We start from the raw sequence: 19754 nt of genomic DNA, 5'->3' as shown, positions 1-19754 counted from the left end.
TTACAAGAGGTTTAAAAAAGCAAAGTTATTGAGACTGAGAAATCATCTAGCCACCTAGGCCTTCAGAAACAAGAAAGAGAAATGTGTAATACTGATTGATTCTAGTTGTTAGAGAAAAAGAAAATGACCACACTTACCAGAGAAGAGCTAAGATTTCCTGTTTCATCAGAGATACATAGACAGCTGTCCTTCCACTTCCACCAATATAAGGAACAGCTTGGGTTAATGAAACAGTGTGCTGACCAGGGAATTAGAGCAGACTAAACAGAGACTCATACACACAAATCTCCTGGCTTTCACCACGTTCATAGTAGCTTTAAAATGACACACACACACACACACACACACACACACACACACACACACACACACACACCATGGATGCAGTTGAGGGACTATATTTGGGAAGAAGGAAGGAAATAAGCAGGAGTTAGGGAGGACAAAGGAGGTAATGAGGGTGACCATGAGCCAAGTTCAATGATACACATGGATAAAGATGTCCTAAAGAAACCCAATATTTTGTTTACTTAGTTAAAGAGAATTTATAATGAGAAACAGTTGCCCATCACTGTGTGTCATGTCTATAACCCAGCACTTGAGATTGAAAGTTTAAGGACAGCCTGAGGCTACATAGCAAGACTGCCTCAAAACAAACAAAAAAACTAAATTAATTAATCAATTAAAAATGAGTACATAAAAATAAATGGGTTTTAAAGGTACCTGTTATCTTTAGTGCAATGCATTTCAATGTCATAAGCCCCATTCAGAGAAGCTTGGAGAACCAACAGATGCACTGGTACCCAGGAGGAGGGGAAGCTCACATTCACTGACATGAGTAGAGCATCTGGCTGGATCTCACAGAGACTGTAGGGAAATGAGCAACCCCTGCCTAGGATCATGTCAGAAATTTTACATTCATATTCATATTCTCTCCCTCCCTTCTCCCTTCCTTCCCTAACTTCCTGCAGTGGAAATGGAGGCATGGAGATTTTAAGGGACGGCCACTGTGGCTGAGATGAGCAGCTCCATCTAAAACCATCAGTTGCCATACTCCCGACCTAGGCTTTGTTGAGCTGTGCAGCACCCAGAGCACACAGCCTGACAGAGTCAGAGCCCCTTAAATGACACACCGGGGTCCCAAAGGGCAAGCATGTCAGGGGGCAGAATTCTCTCTGGATCTAGGCTTTGCCTCCTTAGTATTTTAAGGAGGAATTTTTTGGGAGGGTGGGGTACTTGATGTATATGTGAGTACTGTGTGTTTCCACATACACATATGCACATGCGCATGCACCTAGTATATATGCATGAATGTTTCTGCAGAAGTGTGTACAGGCATGTATGCAGATGCTCCTGCCTGTAGAGGTCAGAGGTTGATGTTTGTTACATTCCTTGCATTATTCACTGAGACAGGGGATCTCACTGAACCCAGAGCTCACTGATCAGGTTAGTTTGGCTGGCCGGCTTGCCCCACAGTTCCCTGGTCTCCACCTCTCCAGCTGTGGGATTTTAGGCAGCCTGTCACATCCAGCAGCATTTATGAACTCAGCATCTGTAGCTTGTGAGGCAAGCATTTCATCCACGGAGTCACCTCGGTGGATTCTATCAAGCATTCACTTTTGCTTTTTATCTTACATCACAATCCACTGCTAATCTTTTTATTCATGAAATTAAGTGAAGAACTGAAGACCAAGAGAAAGAAAAATAAGGCAAAAGAACAAACAAAAAAAAGGGGAAGGAAGTGAGCCCTGTTGTCTCCCGCGTACTTACGGGTGCAGCATTGGCCAGAGAAGCCCAAAGCATCAAAAGTCCGTAATTTGGACTATGTTGACGTGATTCTGTCTCCACAACATCCAGAACGGCCTGCACGAGGGTCTGTGTGAAGGAAATGACTGTGAGGCCACAGCGATGTGAGGAGGACTGACGCCCATAAACAAGAGATCACCTGCGTGTGCTGCATGAACTTAACAGTGCGGCTGTGTACACGTGCATGCGCACAAGGGGCCAGAGGTCAACACTGGCTGTCTTTCCTCCATTCCCCCTCCACCCTCTTACAGAACCTGAACCTTCTCGGTTCAGCTAGCTGGGCTAGCCAATGAGTTTCAGGAATCTATCTCTGTTTGCCCAGAGTCGGGGTTACAGGCATGTGTCACTACACCCAGATTTTTGTGTGGGTTCTGGGGATCTGAACCTCAGCTCTTCAGCTTGTTCATGAGGCACTCTGCCTCGACTGAGTCATGACCCTGGAGCTGTTCGTTTGTCTTTAACCCAGGAGAAATGTGTCTGCTATTCACAGGCTTGCAGTCTGAGGCATGCTAAGGCCCTCTACACTGGGTGGGAGTATGGGAATGGGGAACAGGAACTCCAGGGGAGTGTAGCTAAATTTCTGTCTTGTGGCTTCACTATTAGGGAAACGAATGATCCTGTATAAATCACTTGACTATTCCAGTGATTGAATTTCCTCATCCACAAGATGGCCTTGATATTGTACCAACCTCATAAAATTTTGAGAGTTGAATATTAGTACAGTTGCTGATAAAATACTTGAAACAAAATCAACTTTCTCTGTAGCTCAAGATGGCCTTGAGCTCCTGACCTCTGACCTCTCCCTCCTTAGTGCTGAGATTGCAAGAATGTACCATACCAGCACACCTGGTTTATTCAGTACTGGGGATGTACCTGGGGCATTAAGCATGCTAGGCCAGTACTTTCTAACTGAGCTACACCCAGGAACAACACTGGCTTTTGTTTTTGTTTTTTTGCTGAGCATTGATTGGTTGCATTCATAAATAGCGTGTGTGGTTTTTGAGACAGAGTCTCACTATGTAGGCCTGGTTGACCTGGAACTCACTATGTACCTGAGACTAGCCTTGAACTCACAGAGATCTTCCTGCCTCTACCTTCCAAATATCAGGATTAAAGGCATGCACCACCACACCCACCTGTTACTATTATTATTATTATTAAACACAATGTTAGAGATTGAAATCAGGTCCTCCTGCATACCAGGCAAGCATTCTACGAGCTGAGCAACATACTCAACTCAAATATTACCCTTTTAACATAAGCAAACCTCTGCTCATAAGAAAATTAAGTGGTGAGGCATGGTGGTACAGGGTTATAATCAAGCAACTTGGAAGGTTGGGAAAGAAGAATTTCAAGCTCAAAGTATGTTTGGTCTCTAAAGTGGGTCTAAGGCCAGCTCTGTTGACTTAGTAAAATTCTTTCTCAAAAGTAAAAAGAAGAGCTAGAGATATATCTGGAAAGCAGAAGACTTGCCCAGCATATGTGAGGAGCTCAGTTCAAGCTCCTGGGAAAACCCAGATGTTCTGACTTAAATGGCACCAACTCAGAGCACAGCGTCATCTACCTACTCTGGTGGTTTTCCCACGTGACGCAATCAGGGGGCTTCTCAGTTGGCCTTTGCCCATGGTTGCTTCGCCACCAGGGGGCAGACACTCAGGTACTGGATGTGCTTTTAATCTTAACTCAGTAAGGTGACAGGAAAACAAAATTACGCCTTGGGACGGCGTAATTTTAACATCTTCACGGGTGTTTAGCTCATCGATATATTAGCCCTGAAGCAGCTAGTATTAGTCACATTCGGTACACATGAGGAAAAAGCACAACCAAGCTAGTGTGAAAGAAATGCACATGCAGGCAGGATGAAAATGGAGTTGCTGGTGTCACTTGCTGCTAATGAAGCATGCTAGTCTTCCAGATTAGCCCTTCCAATCATCTTCTTGGTATTACAGTTGTCACAAGAGACAAGAAATGGCTTTGTACATCATAACTGCCTTCTGAATATTAGCTGGTGTGCCATCGTCTATCATGTCCAGAAGAATAGCAAAACTGGCCGTTCTAATTATGGATTTCATTTTCTGCAGCTCTACAGCACGTCTAGCTGGTCCAGGTGTCTGTGAGGGATTGTCTTGACCGTGTTAACTTCTGTAGGGGGCTCAGGTCACCGTGGATGAAGCCTACGCCTGTGAATGATCAGAGCCTTCAGCAAGTTTAAGCAGCTCCTCCGTGGTTCCGGTCACCAGTGCCTCAACTAAGATGTTTCTGTAACATTTTCAAATGCTAAAATATTTGAAGTGGGGTTTTTGTTTGGTTGGTTTTGGTACTAGAGATTGAAACACACATGCTAAGGAATCACCCCATCACTGAGCACATCCACAAACTTCTCTTTATTTTGAGACAGTCTCACTAGTCAAGGCAGGCCTTGAACTTGCCATTCTCCTGCCCTAGCCTCCTAAGTAGCTGGGACTGCCCATCTTTAGGTCCAGTTTTTAAGTTAACATGTGTTCTCTGTGTGTGTGTGTGTGTGTATACACACAAATATACATATATGTTTTACTGTGGACCCTCCAAGTAGTCTGGTTTCATTCCTCGAGGACATATCAGGTGACCTTGGCCTGGTGAGTAAGGATGGTCACCTACAACTAATCCACAACAACAAAAAAATCAATATGGCATTGCTCAAACAAAAGCCCGGTGGCATTGGATGGCAGCTAAGTTACTTAAGACCGAAGACATTCTATGTGACTTTCTCAGAAGCCAGGGGACAAGTGGGGAGCTGATGTTGCCCAAACAGATCAAGAGCAATGACAAAAACCCTGAGTCGCTTATTCCTTATCTCCTTAAGAAACCAGAATCACCCAATTTTAACCTATCGGTTATAGCTTTGTGGTCTTGTCCTTAGTCTTAGACAGGAACTTTCTTTTCTGACTTCCATAGTTCTCTACCCAGCAGTTCTCCACCTGTGGGTAACCACTGGAAAGCAGGTATTTCCAATGGTCTCAGTATGAGATACTGTTTAGTAGCAAAATTACAGTTATGAAGTAGCAACAAAAATAAATTCATGATTGGGGGCTCCTAAGACCATCAGAAATATGTGCTTTCTGATGGTCATGACCCGCAGGTTGAGATCCCTGACATAGTTGTTTTGGTTTTTTTGTTTTTGTTTTTTGTTTTGTTTTTTTTCAACCAAGCTGCTCAGCTCAGGTTATGAAAACATTTTATTTGTTGTATGGGAAGATGGAAAGGGAAGTGGCCTAATCCGAGAACTACGCTGTAAAGCAACAAAGACCTTTAAATTGTACGTCTGTCCTTTGACACAGTCAACTGTGTGAAAACAAAATAAAATAAAAAAAACTCACGAGTTTCTTCTTATTTTGTTGTTTGTAGCATCCATTTTGCAACCCTATAGAACAAAATGCTTTGATGCTATGAGGCCATGATATTAAAATAATGTATATAAGCAGGCCTAGTCTATCACTTGGTATTAAAATTATATCCAGTCACACACATTTCCTGGCTAAGAAATGTTTTGCAATAATCACTGTTTAGTCCCATGTTCATTATACATATCTTAGTGAAGGAAGAGATACCTACCCTGGAATGGCCTGCTACTGACTCGTGAGCTTTGATTTTGTCAATGCTTTTCTCAAACAGTGTCAAGAGCCATCTTTTGGACTTTGACCAGTTTCTGCATTAAAAGCAAAACAGAAAAACATAAAATCAGTGATTTGCAAGGGTTAGGGTCACAGATTATGACATCAAAGGAGAGGATGTTGGGGCTCAGCGGCTAAGAGCACAGGCTGCTCTTTCAGAGGACCCAGGTTCAATTCCCAGCACCTACGTGGCAGCTCACACCTGTCTGTAACTCCAGTTCCGGGGATCCGACTCCCTCACACAGACATGCATGCAAGTGAAATACCAATGCACATGAAGTAAATAACTTATATACTTTTTAAGAACTAAAGAATGTTTCTTATAGTAGAATAATTTCCTCAAATTTCATCTCTGTTTCCAGTTAGAATTTCCACAGAGGTCCACTTCTGAATTATTAGTTCACAGGTAAAGCTGAGGAGATAAAAAAACGAATTTTAGTGTCTTTGTAAATAGCTGTTGTGATTCCTACTAGGCTGTCATTGAAGGAGAAAGGGTGTGTCAATTGCTTGGTTCATTTCACTGTGCCTATCCTAAGAGTGACAGGTGAAAGCACAGCATAGAGACCAGATGCTGGTCCAGCTAAACAAAGCCCACTGGTTTTCGTCACTTTATTCTTGTCTGACCATTACCAGCATCCACGGCTAAAGAGCTGGGTGCGCTGCAAAATCAATGCTGAAATTCTCAACCTGGAGGTGATCGCATTAGGGAACAGAGCATTAAAGACAATAATTGCATGACAGGGTGAACCCTTTATCAACGGGATTAGTGTTATTATAAAACCCCAGAAAGCACTTGATTGCCTCTTCCACTCTGAAGGCACAGTCAGAAGCTGACTGTCATCAAAAGGAAGCCCTCCTCATTAACCACCCTACTGGTACCCTCAGTCTCCAAACTATGGGGGGAAAATTTATTGTTTATAAGTTACCCATCTATGCCACCATAACTGTCCAAATAGAATAAAACATAGAGCAACTCCAAGAACCTTTTAAAATTCAGTTGCTTCTCACTGCATTCTACAAATATTTATCTGAGCCAATGGTAACAAATGCATTTGATCACCACCTACTCACACCTTACAGAGGAGCGGGCTGACTCAGCAAGGATTCAAACAGAATCAATTCAGCAATGATACAGTGTACTTCAAAAGAGCCTCAGAGCAGAAGGAGAGAGAGCACGAGCAAGGAACTCAGGACAGTGAGGGGTGCACCCACACACTGAGACAATGGGGATGTTCTACTGGGAACTCACCAAGACCAGCTGGCCTGGGTCTGGAAAAGCCTGGGATAAAACCGGACTCTCTGAACATAGCAGACAATGAGGACTACTGAGAACTCAAGAACAATGGATACGGGTTTCTGATCCTACTACACGCACTGGCTTTATGGGAGCCTAGGCAGTTTGGATGCTCAACTTACTAGACCTGGATGGAGGTGGGGGTTCCTTGGACTTCCCACAGGACAGGGAACCCTGATTGCTTTTCGGGCTGAGGGAGGGGGACTTAATTGGGGGAGGGGGAGGGAAATGGGAGGCGGTGGCGGGGAAGAGACAGAAATCTTTAATAAATAAATAAATTAATAAAAAAAAGAAAAAAAAGAGCCTCAGATACTTTCTCTATAACATGTCTCAACCCCCCCTTCTCTCTCTCTCTCTCTCTCTCTCTCTCTCTCTCTCTCTCTCTCTCTCTCTCTCTCTCACACACACACACACACACACACTGTTTTTCAGAAAGGAAGGGATAGGGAAGATGGGGACGGAGGGAGACAGGAAGGAGGAAGAAAGAACAGAGAGAAGGAAGGAAGAAGTCTATCTCTTTTGTTCCTCCTTCACTTCACATGTGCACACTAAAATAAGCAGGCTACAGAGCCTGGTGTGACGGTGCACTCCTGCAATGCCAGCAACCTGGAGGCTGAGGCCATGAGTTCCAGGGCCAGCATGGGCTACACAGTGAGAACACCACACGGCCTGCCACCACCGATTTTTTTAAAAAGTCATAGAAACAGCTTCCTTCCATCTCAACTGATGCTATCCTGCTGAAGAAAAAGAAATGCGGCTGGAATACGACCTAGTGGACAAAGCACTTGCCACACAGTATTGGGAGACCAGAGGAGTCTGAGTCTCCAGATGGAGACAACAGAAACCCTAGTAGCTTGGCCAACTAACCTGGAATGTTTTAGGCCCTGTCTAAAACAAGGTGGGAAGCAAGTGCCAAAGCCCCTTTTCCTCTGAACTCCACTCATTCACTACGGCAAGCGCACTACTCACCCAACACACGCACCTACATCCTACACACATATATGCATATGAAATAAAAATAAAGCATAAAATAAATAAATAAATTAGAGAGATGGGAGCTAGGAAGGCTGTTGAGAAGGTAAAACGCGTGTTGTGCAAGCCCAAGGACCTGCATACAGATGACCATCACCCACGAGAAAGCCAGCACGGCAGCGTGCAAGTGCAATCCCATGCAGCAATGGGGAATGCTGGGCCTCGGTCATCAGCCAGCCTAGACAAAATGGTTAGCTCTTGGGGATCAGTCTTGTGTCAAAACCTGCGGTGCAGAATGATAAATCAGGCCACCTGATATCATCCTCTGGCCTCCACTCATACGGGGCACACCTGTACACACACATATCAAAGCGAGAGTGAGATGGAGGTTAGCTATAGATATATGTTGCTGAAAAGAGAAAACTCATCAATTACAGAAGGCCACCCTACCTCAGGAGCCATTCCGGTAGCTGGGATCCATACTCAAAACCCTCATCGTAAGTTTTAAAATGCTGGTAGAACTCCTTGATTTTCCTCTCGTCTGTGGGAAACAACCCTTTCTTAAAGAGAGTATTGACCGTGGCTGGATAAAGAAGATGCCTGCAAAGACAAGGACGCTCAGGAAGTCAACCGAGTAACCAATAAAAACTTTATATACAAAGACAGAATTGCCTTAAAATGACAGCTGAGCAGTGGATAATGGGACACAACTTTGGGGAAAAGTCATTCTTAAGTTTTACCGTCTGCTGCTGGAAATCAAGCTGCCGTTCAAGGACGACTGAAACGCGATTCTGTTTATCTAAAGATATTTTAAAAATCCTTTCTTAAAAACAAGACAACAAACAAAACTTTGTTTTGAATTATGTGTGTACATGTGTCTCTGTATGGATTGGGGAATGGAGGTGCCTCCGACAATCAGAAATCGGATCTCCCTGGCACTGGGGTTATAGGCAACTGTTAGCTGTGTAATATATGTGCTGGGAACCACACTTGGGTCCTGGGGAAGAGTGTGTGTGCTCTTAACTACTGAGCCCTCTCTCCAGCCCTGAAAATGTAAAAATCCATTCTAAGGAAGCACCTTAGACCCATAAAAAATTCAAAACAATAAGCTGAATGAATGTCATTCATTGGGAATTTATTTAGAAAATGGTAACAGCTAGGACACCACTCAGGTCTTTGAACGTAGCGGCAAATAAACTAGGAATAAAAGGGGGTAACAGTAATCATTCCTTTCTTAAATTCTCACAAAAGTCTGCATATTCAAACTACTGCCTACTGGGTTATCTATTGACATCACCTGTTTCGGCACGAATGAAATGAGAATGTCCCCTACAGGCTTCTGTATTCGAATCCTTGGTCTCCACTGGTGGCACTGCTTGGGAAGGTTATGGAGGTGGAGTCTTGCTAAAGAAAGTACATCACTGTGAGGTGGGGCTTTGAGAGTTCATACCCTTATTCCACTCCTAGGTCACTCTTTCTGCCTTTGTACTCCTAGGGTTCTACTGGGTTGAGAAAGTATTTTGGTAACTCAGTTTCTCACATGGAGACAATATGGCTCTTCATCAGCCAAGTGACTTCTGGTTTATTTGCTCACTATAAAGTGAGAATGCTAAACTAGAAAGTGCCTTTTAATTAGAATTTAAATGCTTTAAAAATCTCATAGTAGCCTAGTTAGTTAGATAGAGAACATTAATTTGCCAGGTGAATTTCAAAATCCGATATATTAGCTCCAAGTTTTTATTTGAAGATTAAAAAGACTGTTTACCTTACAAAGTCATTCAGGTCCACTGTCCCCCGGGCACCTAAGTCTTCCAGTTGTTCATGGAATGCCTCACTCAGCTGCCCAGTAAACTGATGTGTGCTGAAAGTACCCATCTTCCCCTTCATCAAGACATACAGTTTTTCATGCAGTGAAAAAAAGACATTCTTGGGAATCCAAGCTAAAGACAGAGGGAACTAGTATCAAAATGAGCTACAATCCCTTTGCGGCACAGAATCAGCCAGGAGGGGCTATTGACAAAGTCCTCCCGGCACAGGAAATCGGTAGATCTGTTCTCAAGATGCTCTATAAGTGAGGGAGAGGGTTGCTACTTTTACCCCCTTCCACCTCCAGATCTACATTCAAGGTGTGTAGAAAACGCAGAGGGTCTTTAAACTCAGCACTCTGGAAGCTATTAGACCATTCACTACTTCCCCAACCAAACCCCATTTCTACACACACACACACACACATTAACAACAACAACACCCCCCAAATTCCTCTCCTAGTTATCTTCTTGACCATTCCTTCCAGCAGAATAACTCTGACCCCACTCCAGAACACTTCTTCCTAGAAATCTCCCTCTTCCCTCTACAATATCACCTCAGATTCATTCAGGGTAGGGGTAAGAGTTTTGGTTTTTTTAGACTACTTTCTTTAAAAAAAAAATTATCTAGTTTATCTATTTTGATTAACCAAACAAAAGAATCTTTTAAAAAAACCTTTAAAAACTACTTTGTATTTTATGATTTTGTTATGTTCAGGTTATAGTTTGTATAAAGTGATTTAAATTAAATGTTGATCTCTTGAACATGGTAGGGGCTGTTTGGTCAGGATAAGAAGCTGGCTGAAGAGGAAATGCTAACAAATTTTAGTAGAAATGTCATGAGAGGTCACAGGAGAGCCCTAGGCGAACATTCCCATAATATCCATATGCCTCTAGCAGGTAAGTTAGTTCCTTTTACTGAAGAAATACGTTAGTGTATAAAACAATAGCCTTCAAAATATACTCACTGACCAGAAACTCCATGGCTTACACATCAACAAACACTAGAGAGCAGTGAATTTACCCAATAGACTGTGATCTTAAAATAGCTAAACTTTTCATCTCTGAGAGGCTTTCAAACATTTTTGTCTTAATACGAAGAAATGCATGACAGAGTACATTATAAGACTCTACGAAGGGATGGGGGGGGCAGAAGAAGAACACCTTAGCACCTTAGGCAAGAAGAAGTCAGGCAGGCATTCAGGGAAGATGCATGGTCTAGGCACAGGACCTAGGGAGACCCAGGCAGAGCAGGAGCACAGTCTCCAGTAACCGCAAGCAGGCTAAGACAGACGGAGACTGTAAGAAAGGAGAAGCCAGCCCAGCTAGCATTATTGCCCCAATGAGCACTCTCAGGAGAGGTCACAATTATGGCTTGCTTATTAAGCCGAGGAACTCTACTCTGGACAAGCAGAGTACAACTTGAATTCTCTGTGTAGCTTTGGTGCCTGTCCTGGAACTAGCTCTTGTAGACCAGGCTGGCCTCGAACTCACAGAGATCCACCTGCCTCTGCCTCCCGAGTGCTGGGATTAAAGGCGTGTGCCACCACCGCCGCCCAGCTGCCCTTCACTATTCTTGAGAGAGAACTGAGGATGTAATTTTACTCAAAATTACTTTTGGGTTTCGATGTTATACTTCAAGGAAACTATCCAAAATATTGATTACCTGCGTTATAGACAGGATTTTGTACAGCTAGTTCAAAATCTACATGTTTAGATTTTAGAAACACATTGATTCCTTCTTCTTCGGTAACAAAGGTCATTCGCTTTCCCATAGCGAAGATGGTAAATATTGGTCCATACTAGAATAAAACACAAAACCCAGATATATTAGTAAGCATTTCTAAATCATGGATTATGCATAACAGTTTTCCTCCAGAACACCAATGCTGACATTGGAGCAATGGCTCAGTGATTAAGGGTGTGTACGTACTGTCCTTGCAGAGGAACGAAGTTCAGCTTTAAGCACCCAGATTGGGCAGTTCAACAGCCATATATACATAACTCCAGAGGATCCAATGCCCTCTTCTGGTCTTCAGAGGCACCTGCACACATGTGTGCACATGTATGCAAGTGTGTGAACACCCACAAACCATGCATATACACTTAAGAATAAAAGAAGAATACCAATGAAGTAATGGCCCAGTTTTGTAAATACAGTTACACCTAGTAGTTCCTAGAAATTCTGTGGGTCACATTTAAATTATATGAATCCTATTTCATTCTCTCCTAAAATGTGCATAATAAGATGCATAGTCTATCTTCCTTTCTTGGTTATTAGAAAATAATAAACAATAATATATATGACTATAGTGCTCTTGAAACCTTATATTCAAGATATCAAGAAGCTTACAAGTAAAATACAGCTCAATACTGCTCAAGAGACGTACACAAAGCTGAAGGGAACAGGCCTTAAGGGCCTGTTTATGTTTAGACATCATGATGCTGACATGGAGATACCAGGCCTCAGCCAAGACGGCTAATGCTAGATATAAGGAGGCTATGAGTCAGCAAAACTTGACTGACACTGGATGTTCAGAAGCCCCCAAAGCAAGTGATGATGTAGTCTGCTCTATAACCATTTCTGGCGAATTGTCACCTTTGTATGAGTCTTGAGGTCACAGACAAATCACCTTTTGCCTTCACCAGACCCCGTGTAGGTCTGCGTGCCTACTTGCAACCTGCATGCTGGTATGCGTGTATGTGTGCCAGTATGTGCCGGCCTAAGCCGGCACACATTTACATGAGCTAGCATTTGCCTGGCTGTCTGGCAGCGTCTGCTTGCCTTGCAGCCTGTTTGCTGGTGCATAATGCATGTCTTGTCTGTCTAGGGCTCCTGGCTTTCTTTTCATCCGCCTGACTTCCTGGGACTCTCCTCTTCTCCTGGCATCAGAGGTCAGGCTTCACAAACTACCCATCCTTCCTGATGCAGTAGCAATTCTTTTCCTTCTCTCTCCCATCATCTCTAGCATGAGGTTTGACTTCTGGGATTTGCCCTAATTAGCTTTAACTGTGGACTTGACCCAGCCTAGGAAGTCTCAATGGAGGGATTGCTTAGACCATAATGGCTGGTGGGCATGCTGGGGGAGGAGGGCTATCTAATTTTTCAATCATACAGCAAGGCCCAGACCATTATGGGTGGCACCATTCCCTGGCCAGGTGTTGCTAAGCTGTAGAAGATGAACAAGAGTGGGCAAGCAGTGTTCCTCCATGGTGTCTACCTGTGAGTTCCTACCATGGCTTCAATCAATGGTGAACTGTAATTTGGAAGTGTAAGCCAAACAAGCCCATTTCTCCTCTGAGTTGCTGTTAGTTGATGTTTTAGCAGGGCAACAGGAATGAAACGAGAAGAGACTTTATGGCCTTATTGGAGCGAATACATGGCATTTTTCAGAGCGTTCTAGTTATGCTCTAGTATCCATTACGAACGCTGGCAACAAACTGTACACCATGAAAATGGCCACACGTTTGCATACCATTTTGAGACTCATAAGTATCTCAAGACATCATTTCCGCTCATCGCTGCTTCGATGTTACTCGTTTTCGCACTAATCATGAGATCAGCACACATTACACCCTTGATAAGACTGACAGATACTGCTAGGCAAACGGAAGGTTCAAGAATCACTGGCTACCAAAAACAAACAAATAACAACAACAGCAACAAACCAACTGCGTCCTATTTCTCACATCTATGACCCAGATGTCAAAACTGCATCCCAATAATACCTACTAGCAATTGTTTGCTAGTCAATACTTAAAAGAGAGGGAGTCATTCTCATTGTTATGAGAATTGTTAAGGTCATTGTAATTCTCACTGTTGTGTTTAAATGTGTATTCTTAACTTTCTACTAGGAAAGTGGCCTTCCTAGTAGCAGGGGCTTGTAACCTGGTGAGTTAGGGGCTTCAAGCGGATACCAAGCTCAGCCACACAGAGCCACTGAGTGCCGACTCATGCTGGTGCTGCTTAAAAGAGCTCACCGTGGTATTCTGCATAGTGAAACTCAGGGTGGGGATAGAGACTCTACAGCACAGGGTTTCTCTTTTGTTTGTCCTCTGAGCTCCTAGTCTTAATTTAGTATCAGGCTGCATACAAACCCTTAGGAGTGACTTCTCCCATTGTTACCATTCTCCAGAGAGTCAGCTGGATTCTGGGTGCTGTCAAGGCTTCATGTCTATCCATTTCTGAGCAGAATCCCACAGAACACTGAAGGACATTTGGAGTCCTAGTTCAAGGATATCGTAAAAAGAGATTCTAAAGCCATGGCCAGGTTACAGTGTAAACCTGAGTTCCCATTTCGGCAGGAGAAATATCTAAAAATATTAAGTGCTGAGTTACACAATTAGCCGTGTGTTCCATTAATAAACTGCGGAAGTATTTTCCAAAGAGGTTGGACATTAAGCGTCTTCAGGCTCAGTTTCTTTTCACAAGTGGCTGTTACTATCGCTAACCTTGTGTGTTTGCTGCCTGGACGTAATGCTCATATCCATCTCCTAATCGGACTGTAACTTTGCTTTTGAGTGTCCATGGTTCTTTCTACATGCTACACACGGCTCCTCCGTGGAGTACGGGGCTTGCAAATACTTTATCCCATTCTGATATTCTTCTCTTTGTCCTCCTTGTGGGTTCTGTCACAGAGAAGAGATGCCTGATTTTCATAAAATTCAATTGATCTGCTCTTCCTTTTACGGCCCGCACTTTGAGTGCCAATCAAAGAAGTGTTTCCTAGACACACCAGGGGGAAATTCTCTTCTTGAAGTTTTTGTTAATTGGAGAAGACTGGGATCCACCTTGAGTTAATTTCTCATCTAAGACGTGAATCTTGGGTTGTGGCTCCTTATTTTGTTTTGCAAATTCTTACGTTTTTATTTCCTTGGGGCTCATGAGCATGGACTGTTTCACCGGCATTTGAAAAGCCGTCTTTACTCCACGGCATTGCTTCTGTGTCACACGCCAGCTGAGCACACCTGTGTGGATGGCTGACCTAACCCTACTCTGCTCCATCTGTCTTAGTAGTCACGTCTCTGTTGGCATCACAGTCTTAACGACTAATAAGCATTGAAATTGAGTGAAATAATTCCTCTTGGGTAAATTCTTTTCCTTCCCAACATGTTCTAGGGACTCCATTCTCTTGGCCTTTCCACCTAAGTTTTACAGTACTCTTCACAAAGTCTAAAATAAGGCTCCTGGAGAATCTGAAAGCACTCCTGGCCTTCAATTTGGACACAAATGACATCTTGATTATGTGAGCTTTTTCAACCTTCTACCGTGACCACTGAAATCTCTCCCCTAGGATCTTTGATAACTTCAATTAGTATTTTGGGTCTCTTTGCAAATAATCAAACCTATCTGGTCATATTTTTACCAAAATATTTGCTTGAGTGATTATAAGCATTGTTGTAGGTTTAAGCACGCGTGTGTAGCCACACGGTCAGCAATTGTGTGCCAACCTTTCTGAACACCCATACAAACTCCAAGTTCTGAGAACCATCCCAACCAGATGGTTTAATGTAGTTAAGGGGCTGTACCTGAAATCCAGGCTTCTCCTGACCTGTGACCAGTGGTTGATTTCTAACACTCCCTCCTCTACCTTGACGCGTATGCAATGCACCTTCGAAGTTTCTTCTTCAAAGTCATAATTATATGGATAAGAAAACTAAATTGCACCAGCAACAGCACACCCCATCTCGCAGCTCAGTTACAGATCACGTCGATTTGGAGCCACTGCTGATGCATTTCACTGGTTCCTTCCCTACGTCCACACGTGACTCCCTTCAAGTGTGTCTTATCTCTTCTTGCTTTATTATTTGTTATCATTGAGTCTGCTTTGTCTGCTGAGGGAGACAACACTGCCTCGCTAGTTTTGCTTCACTCTGCATCACCCTGAAATTCTTTTTCAGTGGGGCACTTGAAAAACGGGGAATGCACCAGAGAGACTAAAGCCCCACCCCAGCCCTCAGAGCCCCTCAGCCTGCATTCCTAACCACAGCAAACTCCATTTCCAGCTACTGGGAACAGGTAAGAAAGGAACTCGTGCTGTAGAGCTTGGCAGTGATAATTGAGAATTAAGTGGAATAGAGACATAAGCATTTTTCACTATAGTTGTGTGCATGTTTGTGTGTATGCTTGTACAGGTGTGAGCATATAGAGGTCAGAGGTCAACATTGATGTTTTCCACCATTGCTCTCATCTGATTTCTTGAGACGGAGTCTCTCCCTGACCCCGGAACACTGAGGCTGGCTAGAGAAACTAGCCAGCGAGCCCCAGGGCCCCTCTTTCCTCCCCTGGGATCACAGGCATGTGTCAGGGTCTCATGCTTGCACATTGGGTATTTCCCTGCCTGAGCCGTCTCCTAAGCCTCTCACAAGAGCCAATATTTTAAAATGTTAAACAATATTAATATATAACCCATTCAAAGATTAAATCAAACTACAGGGAAGACTTTTGCAGCCACCGAAGCTTTCTCTGTCTTCTTCAGAGCCAGGAGCTGAAGGGATGCTCAGCATGTATGTCTGGCAGTCCTTCCTCAAAGGTCCAAAAAGCCATGCATTCCCATACAGTTTCCAGATAAATGCAACTCCCTATCAAAGCGTTAAAATTGGCTGCAGATGCTGTGAAAAGGCAGATCACATCCTCTTGTGATGATGTCACAAACATGCAAAGAGGCTGTAAAAGGTTTAGCATTTCCACGATGGAGCCTTTCTTGCCTGCTCTGAGAAAGCAACTAATGAGAAAGTAGACTGAGAAAGATGACTGGGAGCAAGGCATGCTGTGCACACCTGAATCTCAGTCCTCAGAAGGCTGAGTACTCAGGCTGGAGGACTCAAGTTCAAGGCCAGCCTAGGCTACTTAGTGAACAGTAGCCTGTATAAAACAAAGAAGCAGGCCAGGCTGGGCAGCAGTGGCGCACGCCTTTAATCCCAGCACTTGGGAGGCAGAAGCAGGCGCATCTCTGTGAATCGAAGGCCAGTCTGGTCTACAAAGCCAGTTCCAGGACAGGCTCCAAAGCAACACAGAGAAACCCTGTCTCAAAAAACAAAAGAAGAAGAAGAAGAAGAAGAAGAAGAAGAAGAAGAAGAAGAAGAAGAAGAAGAAGAAGAAGAAGAAGAAGAAGAAGAAGAAGAAGAAGAAGAAGAAGAAGAAGAAGGGCCATTGGTTCATTTGGTTTTTCTTTTGTGTCTCACTGTGTGCACTGGCTAAGGCGTGAGTGAGCAGGTGAGCATTCCTGCCTTGGGACTTTTAGCCTGTATGGTTTAAATGTCTCCAGTGCACTTTTTATCATCCTGACCATATGATAACAATAACCCTTGAAAGTAGGCTTCAGGATTCAAACATCAAACAATGGAGCCATAGTCATTGAGTACGAGGGAAAGACTATACACATACACTGTGTCAAGTAACCTAGCAGTTGGCTCTAGAGAGGCCTCCCACACACTTGATCTGAGACAACTTTGCCAAACATTCCATAAAAGTTACTAAACTCATATGACCATGGAAAGCTGTGGGAAATAAAGAAATATTGTTCTAGGAAAGATTCTTCTTCATCTTTCATGTATCAGACTAGTAAGGGTTTCATATAAATACGTTATCCAGTAGGGCCCAGAATTTAATATGTTAAGCAAATTTATGTGCTAAAACAAAGGTTAAAAAGTATATATTATGCCGGGTGGTGGTGGCGCATGCCTTTAATCCCAGCACTCAGGAGGCAGAGGCAGGCGGATCTCTGTGAGTTCGAGACCAGCCTGGTCTACAGAGCTAGTTCCAGGACAGGCTCCAAAGCCACAGAGAAACCCTGTCTCGAAAAACAACAACAACAACAACAACAAAAGTATATATTACATCTTTTTCAAAGCAGTAAAATAACACAATACAATCATAATTGATTTAATTATAAATTTGCCCCCAAACAAATCTATTTTTGGAGTTTGTCCTGAGGAAATAGTCAAATAAGCTTTAAATGTACAACTACACACACACACACACACACAACTATCCATTGAGAGCTGGAGAGATGGCTTAACCATTAAAGGCTAGGCTCACAACCAAAATTATTAGAATATTCATTGAGGTATTGGTTGAAACAATGGAAAGCAGTAGGCGACAACCTGTATAACTCAACTATTGGGATTTAAGTCAAATATCCTATCCTTATTTGATTAATGCATCCATTTAGATGGCTCAGTGGACAAAGTGCTGGCTATGCAAACATGAGGATCAGAGTTCAAATCCCCAGAACCCATAAAAAAAGCCAGGCATAAGACGCTCACATCTCTATCTCCCCAGCACTGGGGAAGAGACAAGCAGTACCCAGAGGCTTGCAAGCCTGCCAGTCTAGCCGAAAGAATGCACTCCAGATCCAGAGACCTTGTCCCAATAAAATGTAGAAGAGAAGGGAATTAGGAAGACACCCCGTATCAATCGTTGAACTCTGCATGCTCCTTCTTGCATGGACTAAAAGCTCCTGCACACAAGTGGATGTACACACACAGACTGAGAGAAACACTTAATGATAAAGAAATATTATATCTCATACATTGTATTGTGTTTATATGTGTACGGGCATGTATCCATGTGACGTCAGTCTGAGAACAACCTGAGGGTCTTGGTTCTCTCCTTCCACCATGTAGGTTCTGGAGATCTATCTCAAGACGTTAGACTTGGTAGCAAGCACTTTAACCCACTGAGCCATCTTGCCAGCCCTCCACCTTACTTTCTGAGACAAGTTATCTTCCTAACCTGGAGCTTGGTGGTTGGCCTAGACTTGCTGATCCGTGAGCTCCATGAATTCTCCAGTCTTTGCCTCTCCCGCATTGGAATTTGGGGTGCATTTGGCCACATTGGCTTTTTTAAAAATTAAGATTCATTTTATTTGTATGCATATATGTTTCTATACATGAGTATGTGTGTGTGCATGGATGTTGTGGGAGGACAGAGGCTTTAGATCCTCTGAAGCTGGAGCTGTAGGCGACTGGGATCCAACCCAATGTGGATGCTGGGAACAGAATTTGGGTCCTCTGCAAGGGCAGTATGTGCTCTTAACAGCTGAGTGTTCTCCCTTCCACATGTTTGCTTTCTCCAACCCTCCCCCAACACATACACCTTAAAGATAGGAGATGAGGATTGAATTTAGGTTCTCAGACTTGTGCAGAAAGTACTTGACCCTCCCAACCACAAAAATAATAAGATCTTGGCAGCTAAAATATGAGTAAATTAAAAAAAAAAAGCCAATAAAAGAGTCTCTTTTAAAGTGCTCAACATTCAAGAACTGCTTTAAGGACAAAAACTTTTAGAAACCCGTCCTTAGTTATCTCCTCGGGGTATATGGGAAGAAAGGACTCATTATCAATAAAACTAGTAGCTGGGGGAGGGTGCTGAAAAAGAAAGTGGCAAACCTTGAATCTGTAAAGACCAACTTAGCAAAACAAGTTTTACAAAATCGTAGTGTTACCTTTATTTGTGATACAGATTTATTAATCATTTTCACAAACCGGAGTCATGTAAACTTACAACGCGCTTATATCCATATGTTGATAAACACGCACTTAGAATTAGCTCAAGGAAATTACTAACACTCAAAAGACATCTCTCCTTCCAAGAAGCTGTGTTGTCTTTCATTTCTTGATATTTTGCTTAGGACATAGCTGAAGATCATGTGTAGAGAAACAACCTACGGGATTAACTGCCAGAGTATGCTTATGTCCAATGTTCTAACATTGCGCTTAATAAAAACATAATTTGAAAATAAAATACTACCTCTCTCCAACCCCACCGCCACCTCCAGGCACAGCTACATACCTTGATTCTTGCTTTTTCTATAAATTCAAGAGGCGCTTTCCCAAACTCAAATCCCGCTCCGATCCAGGGAACCCAGCCCTGGATACACGGGGGTCCACGCAAATTCTTCCACCGAAAGAATAAGAAAAGAACACAGCTTCCCAGGACGGTGATTACTACTGGTGAAAAGAACTCCATGACGCCCATCTTCCAGAATCACAGACGTTTGAAAACGTCCTTCTCCCGGAGCATTTCCCCCTTCCTTGCAGACTGAGGAAAACGGACCGGGTGTTCCAAACTTTAAGCCGAAACTTTGGCCACCGCGCAACTGTAGTTCCTTTGCCCCGCCCCAATTTTTGTGCAATTTTTGCATTGTGGCTCCCTTCCACCTTCGCATTGCTTTAGATTTCCGGCCAGTAGAAAAAAAAAAAGCAATCAGTAGAACTACACCAGCC

General features: G+C 43.3%; 1 protein-coding gene across 2 annotated transcripts in view; it reads right to left on the bottom strand.

Annotated features, from left to right (window-relative positions):
* The window catches only part of Cyp39a1 (cytochrome P450 family 39 subfamily A member 1), a 95047-nt gene extending 75428 nt beyond the window's left edge, over window positions 1-19619 (bottom strand). The window contains exons 1-6 of one of the 2 annotated variants that reach the window (XM_075980677.1): window positions 19321-19619; window positions 11191-11326; window positions 9485-9659; window positions 8170-8319; window positions 5395-5488; window positions 1768-1872 (exon numbers count right to left, since the gene is read on the bottom strand). In XM_075980677.1, coding sequence (XP_075836792.1) covers window positions 1768-1872; window positions 5395-5488; window positions 8170-8319; window positions 9485-9659; window positions 11191-11326; window positions 19321-19506 — 846 coding nt within the window. In that variant the 5' untranslated portion in view covers window positions 19507-19619. The remainder of the gene's footprint in view (window positions 1-1767; window positions 1873-5394; window positions 5489-8169; window positions 8320-9484; window positions 9660-11190; window positions 11327-19320) is intronic. The other variant, XM_075980678.1, reaches the window with a different exon arrangement.
* Window positions 19620-19754: the final 135 nt, after the last annotated feature.

This window comes from Microtus pennsylvanicus, chromosome 7 (genome assembly GCF_037038515.1).
Source record: "Microtus pennsylvanicus isolate mMicPen1 chromosome 7, mMicPen1.hap1, whole genome shotgun sequence".
NCBI classification, from domain to species: domain Eukaryota; kingdom Metazoa; phylum Chordata; class Mammalia; order Rodentia; family Cricetidae; genus Microtus; species Microtus pennsylvanicus.
Note: the sequence above shows the minus strand (reverse complement) of the source record. Positions and strands in the feature narration are given on the sequence as shown.